General features: G+C 46.9%; 1 protein-coding gene across 5 annotated transcripts in view; it reads right to left on the reverse strand.

The window, feature by feature from the left end:
• Eef2k (eukaryotic elongation factor 2 kinase) overlaps window positions 1-18,011 on the reverse strand; it is a 65,889-nt gene that overhangs the window by 20,114 nt on the left and 27,764 nt on the right. For all 5 annotated transcript variants that reach the window (XM_070004362.1, XM_070004358.1, XM_070004360.1 and 2 more), the window contains exons 3-10: window positions 15,918-16,018; window positions 13,310-13,370; window positions 10,604-10,641; window positions 9,466-9,637; window positions 4,088-4,237; window positions 3,177-3,309; window positions 2,767-2,894; window positions 788-986 (exon numbers count right to left, since the gene is read on the reverse strand). In XM_070004362.1, the coding sequence (XP_069860463.1) occupies window positions 788-986; window positions 2,767-2,894; window positions 3,177-3,309; window positions 4,088-4,237; window positions 9,466-9,637; window positions 10,604-10,641; window positions 13,310-13,370; window positions 15,918-16,018 (982 nt within the window). The remainder of the gene's footprint in view (window positions 1-787; window positions 987-2,766; window positions 2,895-3,176; window positions 3,310-4,087; window positions 4,238-9,465; window positions 9,638-10,603; window positions 10,642-13,309; window positions 13,371-15,917; window positions 16,019-18,011) is intronic.

An 18,011-nucleotide genomic window follows, 5' to 3' on the forward strand; every position in this document is an offset into this window, starting at 1 on the left:
CTCCTGGGGGAGACATCTAATTAAAAGGCTACTTTAAGTTTGATGTTAAAATCTCCCTCTGCTGCGCTGAGTCTGGTCGCTCACAGCCTCTCCCAGCTGAATAAATAACCAACAATTCCTGAGTCAGTCGCAGCCTAGCCTTCTCTTTATGTCAAGCAATCTTTGTTTTGTGTTGATATTTGTGCCAGTCCTGGGGCTTGAACTCAGGGCCTGAGTGCTATCCTGGAGAGTTTTTTTTTTTTTTTTTTTCTGAAGCCATAGCTCCACTTCCAGCTTTCTGCTGGTTAACAAAAGATGAAAGTCTCATGGACTTTTCCTGCTCCAGCTGGGTTGGAACTGCAATCCTCAGATCTCAGTCTCCTTAGTAACTAGGATTATAGGCGTGAGCCACTGGCACCTAGCTATGTTAAACAATCTTCACATTCAACTATGCCTTCCTATTAATATTTATTGTGAATACTTTATTCTGAATTTTTACACTGCGTATACAAAAAGTGAGACTGGGACAAAATTTTTTTTTTGTCTAAGTTTGGTATGAAGGTTTTGCTAGTTTCATGAGACTGAAAAATGTTATCTAATTTCTATAATGGAGGATATTTTTATGGCATTTGGATGACCTGCATTTTAACAGTTCATTCAAAGAACTCACCTGTAACAAACCAGCTAGAGTGTGAAACTTCTTGGCTAGCATATTATGATTTCCTAAACTGGAAAGACAACTTAGCTCTGTTCTACCTGATGCCTGTCCCCTCCAAGTCCAGTGTCCAGTGGCCAAACCATCACTCACGGAGGTGATCCAGTTTCTGACTTGGTGTGGCAGAAGAGGGGGAGGAGGGGAGAGAGTCGAAGGTCACGTCACTCATGTTGTCATCCCCAGAGTTCTCTGAAAGGCGAGGGAGCAGGGGGGGCCGGCTGCTAGAGAGGGTCCTTACTCGGGGGCTTCCACACTTTTCCTCTGTACCTCGCAAGATGGTTTTGGCTGATTGCTGGGGACATTAACAAGAATATTCAGGTCACACAGGCTCTCTCTGGGGTGCTCCATCCAGTGTTCCCTCTGCCCTGAAGCCCTTTCACACAAGAGGCTTGCACTAGCCCAAAAGAAAATCTTATAATAATTAATAAATAAAAAAGTTGCCTGGAGCCAGTGACTCATGCCTGCAATCCTCTGTAACCACGAGGCTGAGATGTAACGATCCCAGTTTGAAGCCAGCCTAAGCAGTAAAGTCTGAGACAGTTTATTTCCAATTAACTACCAAAAAGCTACAAATGGAGCAGTGACTCAAGTGGTGGCTCAAGTGGTAGAGCGCTGTCCTTGAGCTCTTCAGCTCAAGGTGAGCACTCTACCAACTTGAGCCACAGCGCCACTGCTAGTTTTCTGGTGGTTAATTGGAAGGCTCACAGACTTTCCTGCCCAGGCTGGCTTTGAACCGTATCTTCAGATCTCTGCCTCCTAAGTAGCTAGGATTACAGCCTGAGCCACCAGCACCCAGCAACACTAGCCTTGAGCAAATAAAACTCAGATCCTGAGTTTAAGCCCTAGTACTGGCACAAAAAAAAAGAAAAAAAAATCAATGGAAGATGTTATGTGCCTGCGTCCACCACTTCCTAAAGTGCCAAAACATAACCAGGGTCCCAAGATGGTCTTGCCAATATTGTCCCAAATCTGTGGTGTGGGAGGATGGTCCCATCCTTCTCACAGTGTATATAGAGGGCTAGGACTATATCTAGTCTACTCATTTGTCAACATACCACACAAACACATATCACACAACTCCTCCTGCTTTTCTTTATTTACTTATTAATTTTTGTGTGTATACTAGTCCTGGGGCTTAGACTCAGGACCTCCCACTCTCCCTTGGCTTCTTCTGTTCAAGGCTGATGCTCAACTACTTGAGCCATACTTCCACCTCTGGTTTTTGGTAGTTAACTGGAGATAAGAATTTCATAGACTTGGGCTGGGAAGGTGGCTCAGTGGTAGAGCGCTTGCCTTGCATGCCTGAGGCCCTGGGTTCGATTCCTCAGCACCACATAAGCAAAAAGAAAAAAAAGCCAAAGTGGCGCTGTGGCTCAAGTGGTAGAGTGCTAGCCTTGAGCTGAAGAGCTGAGGGACAGCACCCAGGCCCAGAGTTCAGGCCCCACGACCGGATCCAAAAAAAAAAAAAGGAATTTCATAGACTTTTCTGCCCAGGATAGCGATGAACTATGATCCTCAGATCTCAACCTCCTGTGCAGTTAAGGATTATCAGGGTGAGCCACCGCACCCAACTCTCCTCTCAATTTTCTACTTGCCTGTTTTCCTCATTCTAGTCATGAATAGGTTCAATTGAAGCAGCACTCCACTGGTTGGGGGATCCTCAGATCTCAACCTCCTGAGAGTTAGAATTATAGGCAAGAGTCACTGGCACCCAACTAAGCCCTGTAATTAGTCAAGTGCTACTGAGCTGCCACATCCCACAGGGAAGTGGGTTTACTGTGTAGATGGCAAAAGGGCCAGCCATCTGGTGGCTCACACTTGTAATTTTAACTACTCAAGAGGTTGAGATCTGAGGATCGCTGTTTGAAGCCAGCCCAGGCAGAAAAAGTTTGTGAGACTCTTGTCTCCAAGTAACCACCAGAAATTTGGAAGTGGAACTGTGGTTCAGGTGGGAGAGTGCTGGCCTTGATCAAAAACAGCTCAGGGACAGTGTCCAGGCCCTGAGTTCAAGCCCCATGACGGACAAAAAAAAAAGGGCCAGCCAGTTCAAGTAGGCAACACAGGGTACCTACCAGCAGCTTGGTGTTCTGATTTACTGCATCCTGTTCCTGTGGTGAGAGGTCAAAAGGAGTAAGGCCCATGCTCTTACAAATCCGGTTGCAGGCATGAGAGTTGAAGAAAAGAGCCATCCCTCGGACACCTGTGGACAGAGGGACAGAGCAGGAGTGTTAAGACTGCTGTCGGATACAGTAATGGAGGACCTGGAGCTATGTGGTACAGACTCATGACCGCAGGTGGTGAAAATCATACTGAGTTGGAACAGACGGGGTGAGACTTTGCAGGATCCCACATGGGTGCATTTGGGAAGGCCCATGTGCTATCTCAGCATGCTTCCTTAAGTGTACAAAGATCTTGTAGGTTTTAGGCGAGGGAGGGGGAAGAGCATGGTGTCCATGCAAACCGGCTGGCTTCCCCCACTTACCAAGGTTGCCGTCTCCAAAGTCAGTGCCCATCTCAGTGTGGATCTGGGGGTCAGTGTAGAGGTCACCCACACCCTGGATGTCCACAACAATCAGCTGATGGCCAGAACGTTCAAATGTGAAGTGGCTGAAGGCCTGTGGTGGGTTAGGAAGAAAGAGGTGGCCGTAAGAGACCAGGTAAGCCAGATACTAGTGGCTCACGCCTTTAATCCTAGCTTCTCGGTGACTCTTATCTCCAATTAACAACAAAAATGCCATAAGTAGAGCTGTGGTTCAAGTGGTAAAGTGCCAGGCTTGAGCAAAAAAGCTAAGGGATGACACCCAGGTCCTGAGTTCAAGACCCAGAACTAGCATGGGGGGGGGGGGGAGATCAAGCTATGGGCTATGCAGACTCAGGCCAGCCACTACTGGAGATTGAAACACTCCAGAGCTGGGCTGGGAAGGTGGCTCAGTGGTAGAGTGCTTGCCTTGCATGCCTGAGGCCCTGGGTTCGATTCCTCAGCACCACATAAGCAAAAAGAAAAAATGCCAGAAGTGGCGCTGTGGCTCAAGTGGTAAAGCGCTAGCCTTGAGCTGAAGAGCTGAGGGACAGCGCCCAGGCCCAGAGTTCAGGCCCCACGACTGGACCCAAAAAAAAAAAAAAAAAAAAGAAACACTCCAGAGCTGTCTATATTGGGGTGCTTTCTCCACAAGAAGAAAAGACAGACAGGAGATCTGTCCAATTTTGCAGGGACCTTGGTGATGCAGGCATGTGACCATCTTGAGTCCATTGAGACCTAAGATCTCAATGCTCCAAGGGGCTCAAGGGGTCTCAGGAGATGTGAGACATCTCCTCCTCCTCCTCCGCAGTGGTGAAGCTAGCCAGGCTTCACCCCACAAATCTAGGGTGGGCAGAGCAAGCCCAGTTCCTCACCTGTGGTGTCAGACGGATGTTGTCATCACGGACAAAGCCTGAGTTGGAATTGTATTTGATGTACTTGCCCTCGATGTAGTGCTCTAGGTGGAAAAGGGGCTGGCCTGGCCTTTCCTTCAGCTCCACAATGCACATCTGCATGATGTCCACCTGGTGAAAGGGTAGGGAGCAAGGTTAAATGGAGGGGCAGGGCCCATGTCACCCTGTCTGGGCTCAGATCCTGGCTCTATTCTTAACTAGCTTTCTGTGGCTGTGGCAGGAACTGCTGACTATCCCTTAAATTCACTCTCTCCTCCCTGTCACCTTTTAAAAACCCTGAGCCCCAGGGGGCTGGGAAGGTGGCTGGGAAGGTGGCTCAGTGGTAGAGCATTTGCCTTGCATGCATGAGGCCCTGGGTTCGATTCCTCAGCAACACATAAGCAAAAAGAAAAAAGCCAGAAGTGGCACTGTGGCTCAGGTGGTAGAGCACTAGCCAAGAGCTGAGGGGCAGCACCCAAGCCTACAGTTCAGGCCCCACGACCGGACCCAAAAAAAAACCAAAAACAAAAACCCTGAGCCCTGAGTTTTAACAGGATACACAGCAGGATAAAAGGAATCACATTGTTCAGCCTCCCTTGCAGCTAGGTGTGGTCACATGACCACACTGGCCAATGGGAAGCAAGCAGCATCAATGCCATATCTGCAGCCTGTCCTGCCAAGCAGTCTCTGCTTAGGAGCCAGAACTCCCTTCATGGTCCACAACAACCTCAGAGGGGGCATAATAGCTCAATGCAGAGACCAATCAGCAAGTCCTGCCCTCTGGACATTGTGATTGGCTCAGACATCTGCCCTAATGGAAGCCAATGAAATCTAGTTCTGAGACTTTCGTTGGAACTTCTGGGAAAAAGGTGTTATTCTATGTAGGAGGAGAAGACAGAAAATGAGCCTGCAGCTTGCCAGGCAAATGTCATTATAGGTGAAGAAGATGCCTGTCTGTGACATCAACATCAAAGAACACCCAGGCCAGAGATAAGAAATGTTTATTTAAAAAACTTCAGTTTGGCCAAGATGTCTATAGTTGGATCTATTTTTCAGGTGCATGAGACAACTAAATTATCTTTTGTTTTTTTGTTTGTTTTGTGCTGCAACTGGGACTTGAACTCAGGGCCTTACATCCTTGCTTGGCTTTTTTTTTTTTTAGTGGAAAAATTGAACGTATTCAATCAAGATTTGATTTTTATTTTCATTTTTTTTTCTGGGAGCCCAGGGCTCCCAGATGGAAGGGATGCTGGATTATAGCCTTCCTGTAAAGAGATGGAATGGGCCCAAATAACAGAAGCTAGGCACAAAGCCATCACTAAATGGTGCCCAGCCCTTCCTCCAGCGTAGGTCTCCCTGTGTGCTTTGTATTCATTCTCAGACTGGAGGCACTGGCAACTGGCCATGACACACAGACTTTACTGTGGCACATGGTGAGCCCTCTGAGAGGCTGATGCCATGGACATCGCCCTCACTCCGGATACTGTGGAGGGGCCTGAGGAAACCCATCTGGGACCTTCCCAAGACTACCAGGCTTCTGTGCCTTCAAGCAGGATCAGTCCAGCATCCTCTCTGCTCAGCAATCAAAGCCTTGAGCTTTCTAGTAAGGTTTATCCCATTTTCAGTCCTTTTGTCAGTTGTGGGGATTGAGTGCTGTCCCTGAGCTATTCAGCTCAAGGCGAGTGCTCTAGTACTTTGAGCCACAGTGCCACTTCTGGTTTTCTGGTGGTTAATTGGAGAGAAGAGTCTCGTAGACTTTCCTGTCTAGGATGGCTTTGAACCATGATCCTCAGATCTCAGCCTCCTGAGTAGCCAGGATTACAGGCATGAGCCACTGGTGCCCAGCTTTTAATTTTGAGTCTTTTACACCTGAGCTTCACACTTTTCTTCTTTCTCCTTCACATTCTGCTTTATCATATTTCCTGAATTTACCTTTAGCTCAAGTAATCTCATTTTTTGTTTTTTTTGGCCAGTCCTGGGGCCTGAACTCAAGCCTGGGTACTATCCCTAAGCTTCTTTTACTCAAGGCTAGCATTCTACTTGAGCCACAGAAATACTTCCAGCTTTTTTGTTTATGTGATACTAAGGAATGGAATCCAGGGCTCTACCACTAAGCCACATTCCCAGCCCATGTTTAATTTTTTGTTTATTTGTTTGGTGCTGATTCAGGGTCTGGATGCTGTCTCTGAGCTTTTGCTCAAGACTATCACTTTACCACTTGAGCCATAGCTCCACTTATGGCTTTTTGTGGTCAACTACAGATAAGAATCTTTCAGACTTGTCGGGCACCAGTGGCTCACAGCAGTAATCTTAGATACTCAGGAGGCTGAGATCTGAGGATCGTGGTTCAAAGCCAGCCCAGGCAGGAAACTCCATGAGACTCTTTTTTTTTTTGTCGGTCATGGGGCTTGAACTCTGGGCCTGGGTGCTGTCCTTCAGCTCTTCAGCTCAAGGCGAGCGCTCTACCACTTGAGCTACAGTGCCACTTCCGGTTTTCTGGTGGTTTATTTGAGATAGGAGTCTCACAGTCTCTCCTGCCCGGGCTGGCTTTGAACCGCGATCCTCAGATCTCAGCCTCCTGAGTAGCTAGGATTACAGTCATGAGCCACCAGCGCCCTGCTTCCATGAGACTCTTATCTTCTATAAACCCCTAGAAAACTGGAAGTGGTGCTGTGGCTCAAGCGGTAGAGCACTCGCCTTGAGCTGAAGAGAGCAGGGACAGCACCCAAGCCCAGAGTTCAAGCCCCACAACCAACAAGAAAAAAAAAAAATCTCTCAAAGTTTTCCTGCCTGTGCTGACTTCAAACTGTGAACCTCAGATCTTAGTCTCTTGAGTAAGGAAGATTATAGGTGTGAGCCACTAGCACCCTAGGAGAGTTTCTTTCGTGTGTGTGTGTGTGTGTGTGTGTGTGTGTGTGTGTGTGTGTGTGTGTGTGTGTGTGTGTGTGTGTGTGTGTGTGTGTGTGTGTGTGTGTGTGTGTGTGTGTGTGTGTGTGTGTGTGTGTGTGTGTGTGTGTGTGTGTGTGTGTGTGTGTGTGTGTGTGTGTGTGTGTGTGTGTCCATCATGGGGCCCAAACTCTGGGCCTGGGCACTGTTCCTCAGCTCTTCAGCTCAAGGCTAGCACTCTACCACTTGAGCCACAGAGCCACTTCCCACTTTTTCTGCTCATGTGGTGCTGAGGAATCAAACCTAGGGCCTCATGGATGCAAAGCAAACACTCTATCACTGAGCCACCTTCCCAGCCCCATGAAAATGTTTTGAAGTTATGCCTAACTAGCTCTTAAGTTAGTAATGACATGGAGAATTAAAAATCTTATTAATGTGTTTTAATGGAAATTGACGCTTTTCTTTCTTTCTTTTCTTTTTTCTTTTTTTGGGTGCCAGTCCTGGGGCTTGAAATAAAGACCCGGACACTGTCCCTGAACTTCTTTTTGTTTAACTACCTGCTCCACTTCTGGCTTTTTTTTTTTTTTTTGGTAGTTTATGGGAGGTAAGAGTCTCATGGCCTTTCTTCCCTGGGGTGGCTTCAAACTGAGATCCTCCAATCTTAGCCTTGTGAATAGTGAGAATTACAAGAGTTAATGAATCACCAGCTCCTGGCTGCCATTACTTCTTATAAGTAGAGATAATTCAATCAGGCTTATTAAAAATAAGGAAATAAGGAAAGTTAGAATGTGTTTGTGACTGTAACTGAGAATCACTATCCCACAATACTGTGAAATTTGGGAAATTATATAATCACTTAATCACAACAAAAAATAATTAATTAATTAAATAATTAATAAAAGGAAAAAAAATTGCTTGACAGACTTCTCCTGAACAAGATCTTGCCTCTCTACACCTTAATCTAACATTACTAATGAGTTTTTTTTATTCTAATTCACTTGCAATTCTGGTAGTCAAGACAGATATTTTGGGCTGGGAAGGTGGCTCAGTGGTAGAGCGCTTGCCTTGCATGCATGAGGCCCTGGGTTCGATTCCTCAGCACCACATAAGCAAAAAGAAAAAAAAAAGCTGGAAAGAGCACTGTGGCTCAAGTGGTAGAGCGCTAGCCTTGAGCTGAAGAGCTGAGGGACAGCGCCCAGGCCCAGAGTTCAGGCCCCATGACTGGACCCCCCCCCCCAAAAAAAAAAGACAGATATTTTATTGCTCATACTTGTATATCTGGATTTTCTGATAAGAGCATTTTTGTATGTTTATTCTGAATTCAAATATTGTTTTCTATAACTTAACTACCTAGAGTTTTTGCCCATCTTTTCCTATTGATTATTAATCTTGTTACTTGTACAATATATTTTTGCATTATAGAGTTTCATCTTCAATATAAAATTCCAAAATTTTCACCAATTTTATTGCTTGCTTTTAATCATGTATTTTGAATAATATCCAAATGTTATTTACCTTATACTTGGACATAATGAAAAGATACATTACTAGAGAGTTATTGTCACTCATTTTTTGCCACTGAATTAAATGAATTAAAACATTGATCATATTCTACCAAAAAAAATAAGGAAATACTTTTTGATAATGTTTTGCCTTTCTTAGCTTAATAGTAAATATGCATGGCCATTATAAACAAACAAACAAGCTTGCTTTCCCCTTTTCTGCATAATTATCCCAGATGTAGCATACTGGTTTAATTAAGTCTTCCTTGGCTTTTTCAGCTCAAGTGACTGGTGCTCTACCACTTGAGCTACAGCTCTACTTCCTCAGCTTTTTACTGGTTAACTAGAGATAAAAATCTAATGGACTTTTCTGCCTGGGCTGGCTTTGAACCTTGATCCTCAGAGCTCAACCTCCAGAGTAGCTTAAATTCTCTTTGTGGATTAAGCTATTCTGTGTGGGTTTCTGTTTTTTACAAACAAAAATCCCAACAGATCTCATCTGCACATGGATGTAAAGATTCCAACCTCAAAGCTCTGTGTTTAAGAATAAATAATTCTTCATCTAGAGTACATGGTTCTTTGTGCCCAATAAACGCTTACTGTTGCCAGGTGCCAGTGGCTCATGCCTGTAATTCTAACTACTATGGAGGCTGAGATCTGAGGATCACAGTTCAAAGCCAGCCTGGGCAGGAAAGTCCATGAGACTCTTATGTCCAATAAATGGCAAAAAAACTGGAAGTGGCACTGTGGCTCAAGTGGTAGAGCACTGGCCTTGAGCTGAGGGACAGTGCCCAGGCCCTGAGTTCAAGCCCCATGACCACTACCACCAACAAATGCTAGCTGTCACTGGCCACTGGTAAGAAGGTGAAGCCAAGACCCTGAAATTCATGGCTAGTACCACTAACCTCATCAGACCCAGACACTGCCCTTGGCTGCACCCTGGGGAAGGGAGGCAGGTGGGGTGGCACACACCTGTTTGGGGGGCTTATGCCGATTATATTCTTCCCCCCAAAGCTTGGCCTCCATCTGCAGACGCACGTCCTCAAAGTACACATCCCTGTCCACAGGCTGGATGTAGCGCTTGGCCACGTAGTTAGAGGCCCCCTTCCACTGCTGGGCATGCAGGAAGTTGGAGAGCTTCTTCCTGGGGGTAAAGCAAGAGGAAGACCAGGTGGAACTCTGGGGTTTACTAGGAATCTAGGTGGGGCCTCAAGATATCTTGACCCTGCCTGACTTGGCTGGCTGCAGGAACAAAATGCAGGAGGCAGGAGGGACCTCTATCCCACTGTACCCTTCAAAGAGCTGGGAACAGGGTTAGAAGCCATTTAATTCTTTTTGGTGGTAATGGTGGGATTTTTTTCTGGGGGAAGGTGTCAGTCATGGGGTTTGAACACAGGGCCTGAGCACTGTTTGTGAGATCTTTTTGCTCAAGGCTAGTGTTCTACCACTTTGAGCCACGGCTCCACTTCTGGTTTTCTGATGATTAACTGGAGACTTAAATGGACTTTCCTGCCTGGTTTGGCTTTGAACCTGGATCCTCAGATCTCAGCCTCCTAAGTAGCTGGGATTATAGACCTAAATCACTAGCACCTGGCTTGGTAAAGGTCATTGTTAAAGGTCTCCTCTTTTCTCGACCTCCAAACACTAGAGTAGGACAGAGTAGGCTAAGAATGGATATTTTCCCGCCAGGCGCTGGTGGCTCACGCCTGTAATCCTAGCTACTCAGGAGGCTGAGATCTGAGGATCGTGGTTCAAAGCCAGCCCAGGCAGGAAAGTCTGTGAAACTCTTATCTCCAATAAACCACCAGAAAACCAGAAGTGACGCTGTGGCTCAAGTGGTAGAGTGCTAGCCTTGAGCTGAAGAGCTGAGGGACAGCCCTCAGGCCCAGAGTTCAAGCCCCATGACCGGCAAAAAAAAAGAATGGATATTTTCCATCTTCCTGCAACTTGTCTATAGCTGGGCCCCAAAGCTGGTTCAGCAGTGACCAGATGGACAGGAACTTGGGCTGCAAGAAGTCAGAGGTTTTGGCTGGTGATATCCAAATGTCCCAGGACTTAGGAACCTGATGGAGCCTGGGCAGGGCCCCACGCACTGGACTGAGTCACTTACGTCCTGAAGCACTCTCTCATGGCTCCACGACCGAAGGGCTGAAAGACAGGACACAGACAATCATCAGGTCCCATTCCTACTGCTCCCTGTCAACATCATCCATGCAACAAGTGAGCACTGGACCTCATCTCAATGTTAACACTCTGGTCCCTCCATCTTGTGCTGCTGGGCCAATGCACAGAGGCTCCTGGAAAAAGAAGGACCCTCTATTCTTCTACTGTAACCCAGGGAGCCAGGACGCTGCGGGTGGGGAGGAGTTAAGGTACCCAGCCCTGAGTAACAGAAAGTAGATAGGAAAGGCACATTGGTAGCGCATACCTGTCATCTCGGCTACTTGGAAGGCATTTGTAGGAACATGACAAGGCTGTGTGGAGCACCGTATCTGAAAGACCCTATCTACAAATGTACTGAAAACAAGACTGGGGGTGTGGCTCAGACAGTGCTTGCTTAGCAAACACAAGGCCCTTAAATTCAATCCCCAATGTGGTAAAAACAAAACAGAAACCCTGAAAGGTGGATGGAAATGAAGCTTTGGAGCAGTGGTGTGTAACTGAAGTCCCAGCTATACTGAAGGCTTGAGGCAAGAGGATCACTTTAGCCTAGGACTCAAGAACAGTCTAGACATATAGTATACTGTGAACTCAGGACCTGGGCACTGTCCCTGAGCTTTTGCTCTACCACTTGAGCTACACCACCACTTCTGGCCTTTTCTGCTTATGTGGTACTGAGGAATTGAACCTTATACTTCATGCGTACTAGGCAAACACTCTACCACTAAGCCACATTCCTGGCCCTGGATCATTTTTGTTTTAATTAATTTGTTTGTTTAGTTTTGTGCCTGTCCTGGGTTTGAATTCAGGGTCTTCAATTTTTTCCTTTTTCTTTTTCTTTTTTTGCCAGTCCAGGGGCTTGAATTAAGGGCCTGGGCACTGTCCCTGAGCCTCCCCGTTTTTTTTCCCCCAGTCGTGGGCTTAAACTCTGGGCCTGAGTGCTGTCCCTCAGCTCTTCAGCTCAAGACGAGCACTCTACTGCTTGAGCTACATCACCACTTCTGGTGTTCTAGTGCTTAATTGGAGATAAGAGTCTCATGGACTTTCCTGCCGGGGCTGACTCTGAACCGAGATCCTCAGATCTCAACCTCCTGAGTAGCTAGGATGACAGGCATGAGCCACTGGCACCCAGCCCCTGAGCCTTTTTTGCTCAAGGCTAGCACTATCACTTGATCCACAGTGCTACATCCAGCTTTTTTTGTGTATGTGGTACTGAGGAATGAAATCCAGAATTTTATGTATGCTAGCCAAGCACTCTACCACTAAGCCACATTCTTGGCCTGGGTCTTTGTTTTCACTTGGCTCTTTTTTTTTTTTTTTTTGGGTCCGGTCGTGGGGCCTGAACTCTGGGCCTGGGCACTGTCCCTCAGCTCTTTAGCTCAAGGCTAGCGCTCTACCACTTGAGCCACAGCGCCACTTCCAGCTTTTTTCTTTTTGCTTATGTGGTGCTGAGGAATTGAACCCAGGGCCTCATGCATGCAAGGCAAGCGCTCTACCACTGAGCCACCTTCCCAGCCCCTCACTTGGCTCTTTTTGCCCAAGGCCAGCACTCTACCACTTGAGCCACACCTCCACTTCGGGTATTTTGCTATTGAACTGGAGATAAGAGCCTCACAGACTTTTCTGTCCAGGCTAGCTTTAACCTACAATTCTAAGATCTCAGCTTCTTGAATTGCTTGGTTTACAGGTGTGAGACACCAGCACCCGGCTTCGCTTTACTTTTCTGAGATGTTGCCAGGCTGGCCAGGAACTACTAGACTCAAGCAATTCTCTGGCCTAACTGTGGGGACTACTACTATAGGTGAGTAGCACCACTGCACCCAACTTCTATAGTTTGGCTCCTGAATAGCTCCCAAAAGCTGGGAGAGGGGGCTGGGAAGGTTGCTCAGTGGTAGAGCGCTTGCCTTGCATGCATGAGGCCCTGTGTTCGATTCCTCAGCACCACATAAGCAAAAAAAGAAAAAAGCCGGAAGTGGTGCTGTGGCTCAAGCGGTAGAGTGTTAGCCTTGAGCTGAAGAGCTGAGGGACAGTGCCCAGGCCCAGAGTTTAAGCCCCACGACCAGACCCAAAAGCTGGGAGAGGCACTGTTGTCAAAGTAGGGTGTGCTTGGAAGGCAGTAAGAACTTGAGGTAGAAACAAGTCAGGTCACCAGGGTCATGAGAAGGATGTTAAGACCCTACCTCCTCCCCCACCCCCGCAACCCCTTTACTTCCTGTCCACATCCTCCACTATGGCTCCTGCCATGATGTGCAGTGCTGCGACCAGCCCAAAGTAACAGGCCAGGCCACCTTGGACTAAAAGGTTTGAAGTTATGACACAGACAAAAGAATCTGTTCTTTGGCTGGGCCTTGGCTCATGCCTGTAATCCTAGTTACTCAGAAAGCAAGAGATCTGAGGATCGCCAAGAAAACCAGCCTGGGCAGGAAAGTCTGTGAGCCTCTTAGACTCACCAGAAAGCCAGAAGTAGAGCTGTAGCTCAAGTGGTAGAGAGCTAGCCTTGAGCAGAAAAAAAAAAGCTCAGGAACAGCATCCAGGTTCTGAGTTCGAGCCCCAGGACTGGTGGGGAAAAAAAAGTGGCATGAGTGGAAAGGATGTGGAGGGGAGGGCACAGGGAATGAAGCCGGCTAGGAGCTCTTGGGGATCGGGGCTTGCTTACCTGAGACGCCATCTTGATTAGAACTTCATCTTCCAGCCACTCCCCGGTGACAGCATTGTATCTACAGAGACCAGAGCACACCCAGAGTATAGCATCATGATGTAATTCTGTCCCTCTGTAGCTAAAAGACCCTCTGGGGTCCCCTTAGCCTTGTCTGCAGCTGGCTCTTCCACAAGGCAATGTTACAGGGCTGTGTAGATTTTTTTTCTTTTGTGCTGGTTTTAGGACTTGAACTGAGGGCCTGCCTACTGTCTCTTAAGTTTTTTTGCTCAAGGTTAAACACTCCATCACTTGAGCCACAGCTTTACTTCTGGCTTTTGCTAGTTAAATGGATTTAAGAATCGCACATACTCTCTTGCCTGAGTTGGCTTCAAACCTTGATCCTCAGATCTCAGCCTCCTGAGTAGTTAGGATTATATGTGTGAATTACTGGCGCTATGCAGATCCTAACAAACGCATTCGGATAAATGTCTGAATAAACAAATATCCTTATAACTGCTCTATGTAACAAATAACAAGTCTCAAGAAAAGAGGCAATAGTACTCTCATCACTGCCAGGCACTTGGGAAGAAGAAAGAAGGAAGGACAAAACGAGCAGAGGAGGAGGAGGAAGAGGAGGAGGAAGACACAGAGAGGGAGGGAGGGAGGGAGATAGACAGAAAGAAAGAAAGAAAGAAAGAAAGAAAGAAAGAAAGAAAGAAAGAAAGAAAGAAAGAAAGAAAGAAAGAAAGAAAAGAAAGAAAGAAAGGTGGCAGGGAGGGAGGGAGGGAGGAAGGGAAGAAAGGGAAGGAAGGAAGGAAGGAAGGAAGGAAGGAGGGAAGGAGGGAAGGAGGGAAGGAGGGAAGAAAGAAAAAGTGGGGGAGAGAGACAGAGGACGAGGAGAAGGAAAAGAAGGTACGTGAAAGATGAATGAATGTCCCAGGATACTGCCACTTTTCTGAGAAAATTCTAGAGTACTCCCCTTTCCAGCCATTCCCATTCCTTGGGGCAATCTGGGGGAAGCTCCTGGTCTCAGGGATCACTGAGATCCAATGCCTGCACTGGGCTCAGCTGTTCTTAGCTCTGCTTGGAGGCCTCCTTTGGCCCATTTCTCAGCTTGGGCAGACTCCAGGACACTCCCAGCCCTGTGAGAACAGGTTTCTCAGCTATGGAAGCAAGTGCAAGAAGAAACAAGCAGAGGCCTGGCAGGTAGCCCCGCCCAGGCTCAGAGGAGGGCTCTCCAGAGCTGTGTAGGTGCTTACAGACCGCCATCCCAAGCAGTGATTTATTATTATGGGCTTTTTGTGCTGGTGCTGGAGCTTCAACTCTGGCCCAGAGTGTTGTCCCTTAGCTTTTTTTTTTCTTTTTCATTTTTTTTTTATTGTTACTCTAAAGGTGATGTACATAAGTTAGGTAATGAGTGCATTTCTTTTTGGACAATGTCACCCCTTCCCTCCCTCTCTGCAAATTTTCTCTCCCATCCCTACCCACAAGTTGTACAGTTCATTTTCAACATGTCCCTTAGCCATACATCCATTTCTGACCTCCCTCCTCCCCGTACCACTCCAGTCCTAGAGTTTGAACTCATGGCCTAAGTGCTGTCCCTAAGCTTCTTTTGTTCAAGGCTAGCACTCTACCACTTGAGCCACAGAACCACTTCCAGCTTTTTCTGAGTGGCTTATAGGAAATAAAATCTTATGGACTTTCCTGCCCAGGCTGACCTCAAACCTCAACCCTCAGATTTCAGTCTCCTGAGTAGCTAGGTTTACAGGTGTGAGCCATCAGTGCCTGGTGATTTACAGGTTGAGATGATGGAGCCAGAAGATGCCTCCCTGAGCTGCCCTGAACTCTCCTCCAGAATCCTGGGAGTATCTGTTATGGGGGCAGAGGTCAGCATAACCTGTCTAATATGTACCTGTGGCCCCATTAGGACTCAGTGAGCTAACCTATAGTACTGGCACATGCATGAACACTCAAACAGTGGCTGCTCTTCCCTCTTTCCATTCCTTCTTGGGCAGTACTCAGGGCCTTGCCCTTGCGAGGCAGATGCTCTAGCAGGACCCCAGTCCATTGGCCGCTGTGATTACAGGTAGAGTGTCCCTTATCCAAAATGCTTGGAACCAGAAGCATTTCAGATCTCAGATGTTTCCAGATGTTCATAGTATTTGTATGGACTTGACTGGTTAAAGATTCATAATTTCAAAATCCAAAAGGTAGCCAGGCACCAGTGGCTCATGCCTATAATCCTAGCTCAGATCTCAGGAGGATGAGATCTGAGGATTGTGGGTCAAAGCCAGCCCAGGGAAGGAAAGTCCGAGAGACTCTTATCTCCAATAAACCTCTCAGAAAACCAGAAGTGGCACTGTGGCTCAAATGGTAGAACACTCGCCTTTAGCTGAAGAGCTAAGGGACAGTGCCCAAGCCTAGAGTTCAAGCCCCACAACCAACAAAAAAAAAAAGAAAACCCCAAAGGCTCCAAAATCCGAAATGTAGGTTTTCAGATTGGGGCTATTTGCCCTGTATTACCCCCTTCTCTTTGACTCCCATGGGACTTGAGCCCCCTGGGTATGAGCAGAAACAGAATCTGGGCCTCCCTGGACTCTTCAAAGCCCCCAGATGAGTCACCAACCTGTGCCTGGATGCTCGTTCTGTGGCAATATCCTCAAGGTGGAACTCAGCCCAGGGGTCAGGCATGTGCTTGGCCTTCTCGATTGCATGCTTCCAGGTTTCCTGGAGAAAGTAAAGGGAACATTAGCATTAGATCCACGTGTGGCCCAACTGCCTCTGTCCTGCTATCTTCCCTGGAGAGGCCCATAGCCTCCAGAAGAGGAAAGGATTTTCAGCTACGGTCCCTGGAGGCTTTCAGGGACATGGAACCCTTGGAGACAGAAAAGATGTATCTTTTTTAATATATGTATGCCAGTCCTGGGACTTGAACTCAGGGCCTGGGCGTTGTCTTGTGCTTTTTTGTTCAAGGCTAGCATTCTACCACTTGAACCACAACTCCACCTCCAGATATTTTGTTTTTCTAGTTTATTGGAGATAAGAGTCTCAAGGACTTTCCTGCCTAGGCTGGCTTTGAACCACAATCCTCAGATCTCAGCCTTTCGAGCAGCTAGGATTATAGACATGAGCCACCAGGACCTGGCCTTTTTTTTTTTTTTTCCTTTTGCTAGTTCAGGGCCTTGAACTCAGGGCCTGGCAATGTCCCTGAGCTTCTTTTTGCTCAAGGCTAGCACTCTTACCATGTGAGCCACAGCATCACTTCTGGCTTTTTCTGTTTATGTGGCATTGAGGAATTGAATCCAGGGCTTCATACATGCTAGACAAGCACTCTACCACTAAGCCACATTCCCAGCCCTGGCCTTTCTTTTTTGGTTTTATGCCAGTACTGGGACTTGAATTCAGGACCTCATGCTCTTACTTGGCTTTCTCTGCTCAAGCTTGGCACTCTACCATTTGAGTTACATCTCCCCTTCCAACTTTTTGCTGATTATTTGGAAATAATAATCCCTTAGACTTGTCTGCTTGGGGTGAGATTCAAACTTTGATACTCAGATTTCAGCCCTGAGTAGCTAGGATTACAGGAGTAAGCTACCAGCCCCTGGCTTGATTCCCCTTCTCCAGGTCATGTGTACAGCTTGCCTGCCTGACCTCATTTCCTTTCTGGGGCTGAACTACCCATTGTGTAACTGTGCTCCAGGTTATCTCTCCAGCTCTTATGTGGTTAAGTACGGGATTCACTTCTCGGGTCCTGTGACCAACAGTACTGAACTAAAAACACCCTCCTGTCTTCAGCTTTACACCCTTGTGCAAGAGTTCAATAGGACACATTATTTTCTTGAAAATGCAACTGCTGTATGCATGACACTTAAAATCTGAAGGGCTGGGCATCGATGGCTTACACCTGTAATCCTAATTACTTAGAATATTGAAATCTGAGGATTGTGGTTCAATGCCAGCCTGGGCAGAAAATCTGTGAGACTTATAGCTCCTGTTAACAACCAAAAATCCAGAAGTAGAGCTGTGGCTCAAATGGCATAGTGTCAGCCTTGAATAAAAAAGCTATAGGCCAGGACTGGCAAAGTGGCTTAGTGGTAGAGTGCTTACCTAACATGCATGAAGCCCTGGATGAAATTCCTCAGTACAACATAAACAAAAAAGCCAGAAATGGCACTATGGCTCAAGTGGTAGAATGCTAGCCTTGAGCAAGAGAAGCTCAGGGACAGTACCCAGGCCCTGAGTTCAAGCCCCAGGACTGGCAAAACAAAAAACAAACAAAAAAACTGCAGGACAGCACCCAGACCCTAAGTTTAAGCCCCAACACACACAGACACACAGACACACAGACACACACACACACAGAGTGATATTCACTAAAGTAAAAGTGCCCTGGCATCTTAGGAGTCTTTGTCAAGATGGCATCGTGCCCTTCACCCTATAGCAATTTGTGATCACATTCAACAGGTGGGACCACTCCCTAGTCCACTATGAGGATCCTAGACTTAAAGAACAAAAAGAAATTTCTTGACAAACACCATCAGCAGCCAGGAAATAGCAGGCCCGGTACTCAAAGCCAAGCCTACCACACCCTGGCTGGCTGAAGTGTTATACAAGGCAGAAAGAGCTAAACACAGAATTACCATGGGACAGAGCAATTCCACATGACAGCCCAATTCCACTCAAACAACCAGAAAGAAAAATGGGAGAGGAGAAGAGAGAA

Source organism: Dipodomys merriami, unplaced genomic scaffold, assembly GCF_024711535.1.
Source record: "Dipodomys merriami isolate MVZ:Mamm:240054 unplaced genomic scaffold, mDipMer1.0.p SCAF_62, whole genome shotgun sequence".
NCBI lineage: Eukaryota > Metazoa > Chordata > Mammalia > Rodentia > Heteromyidae > Dipodomys > Dipodomys merriami.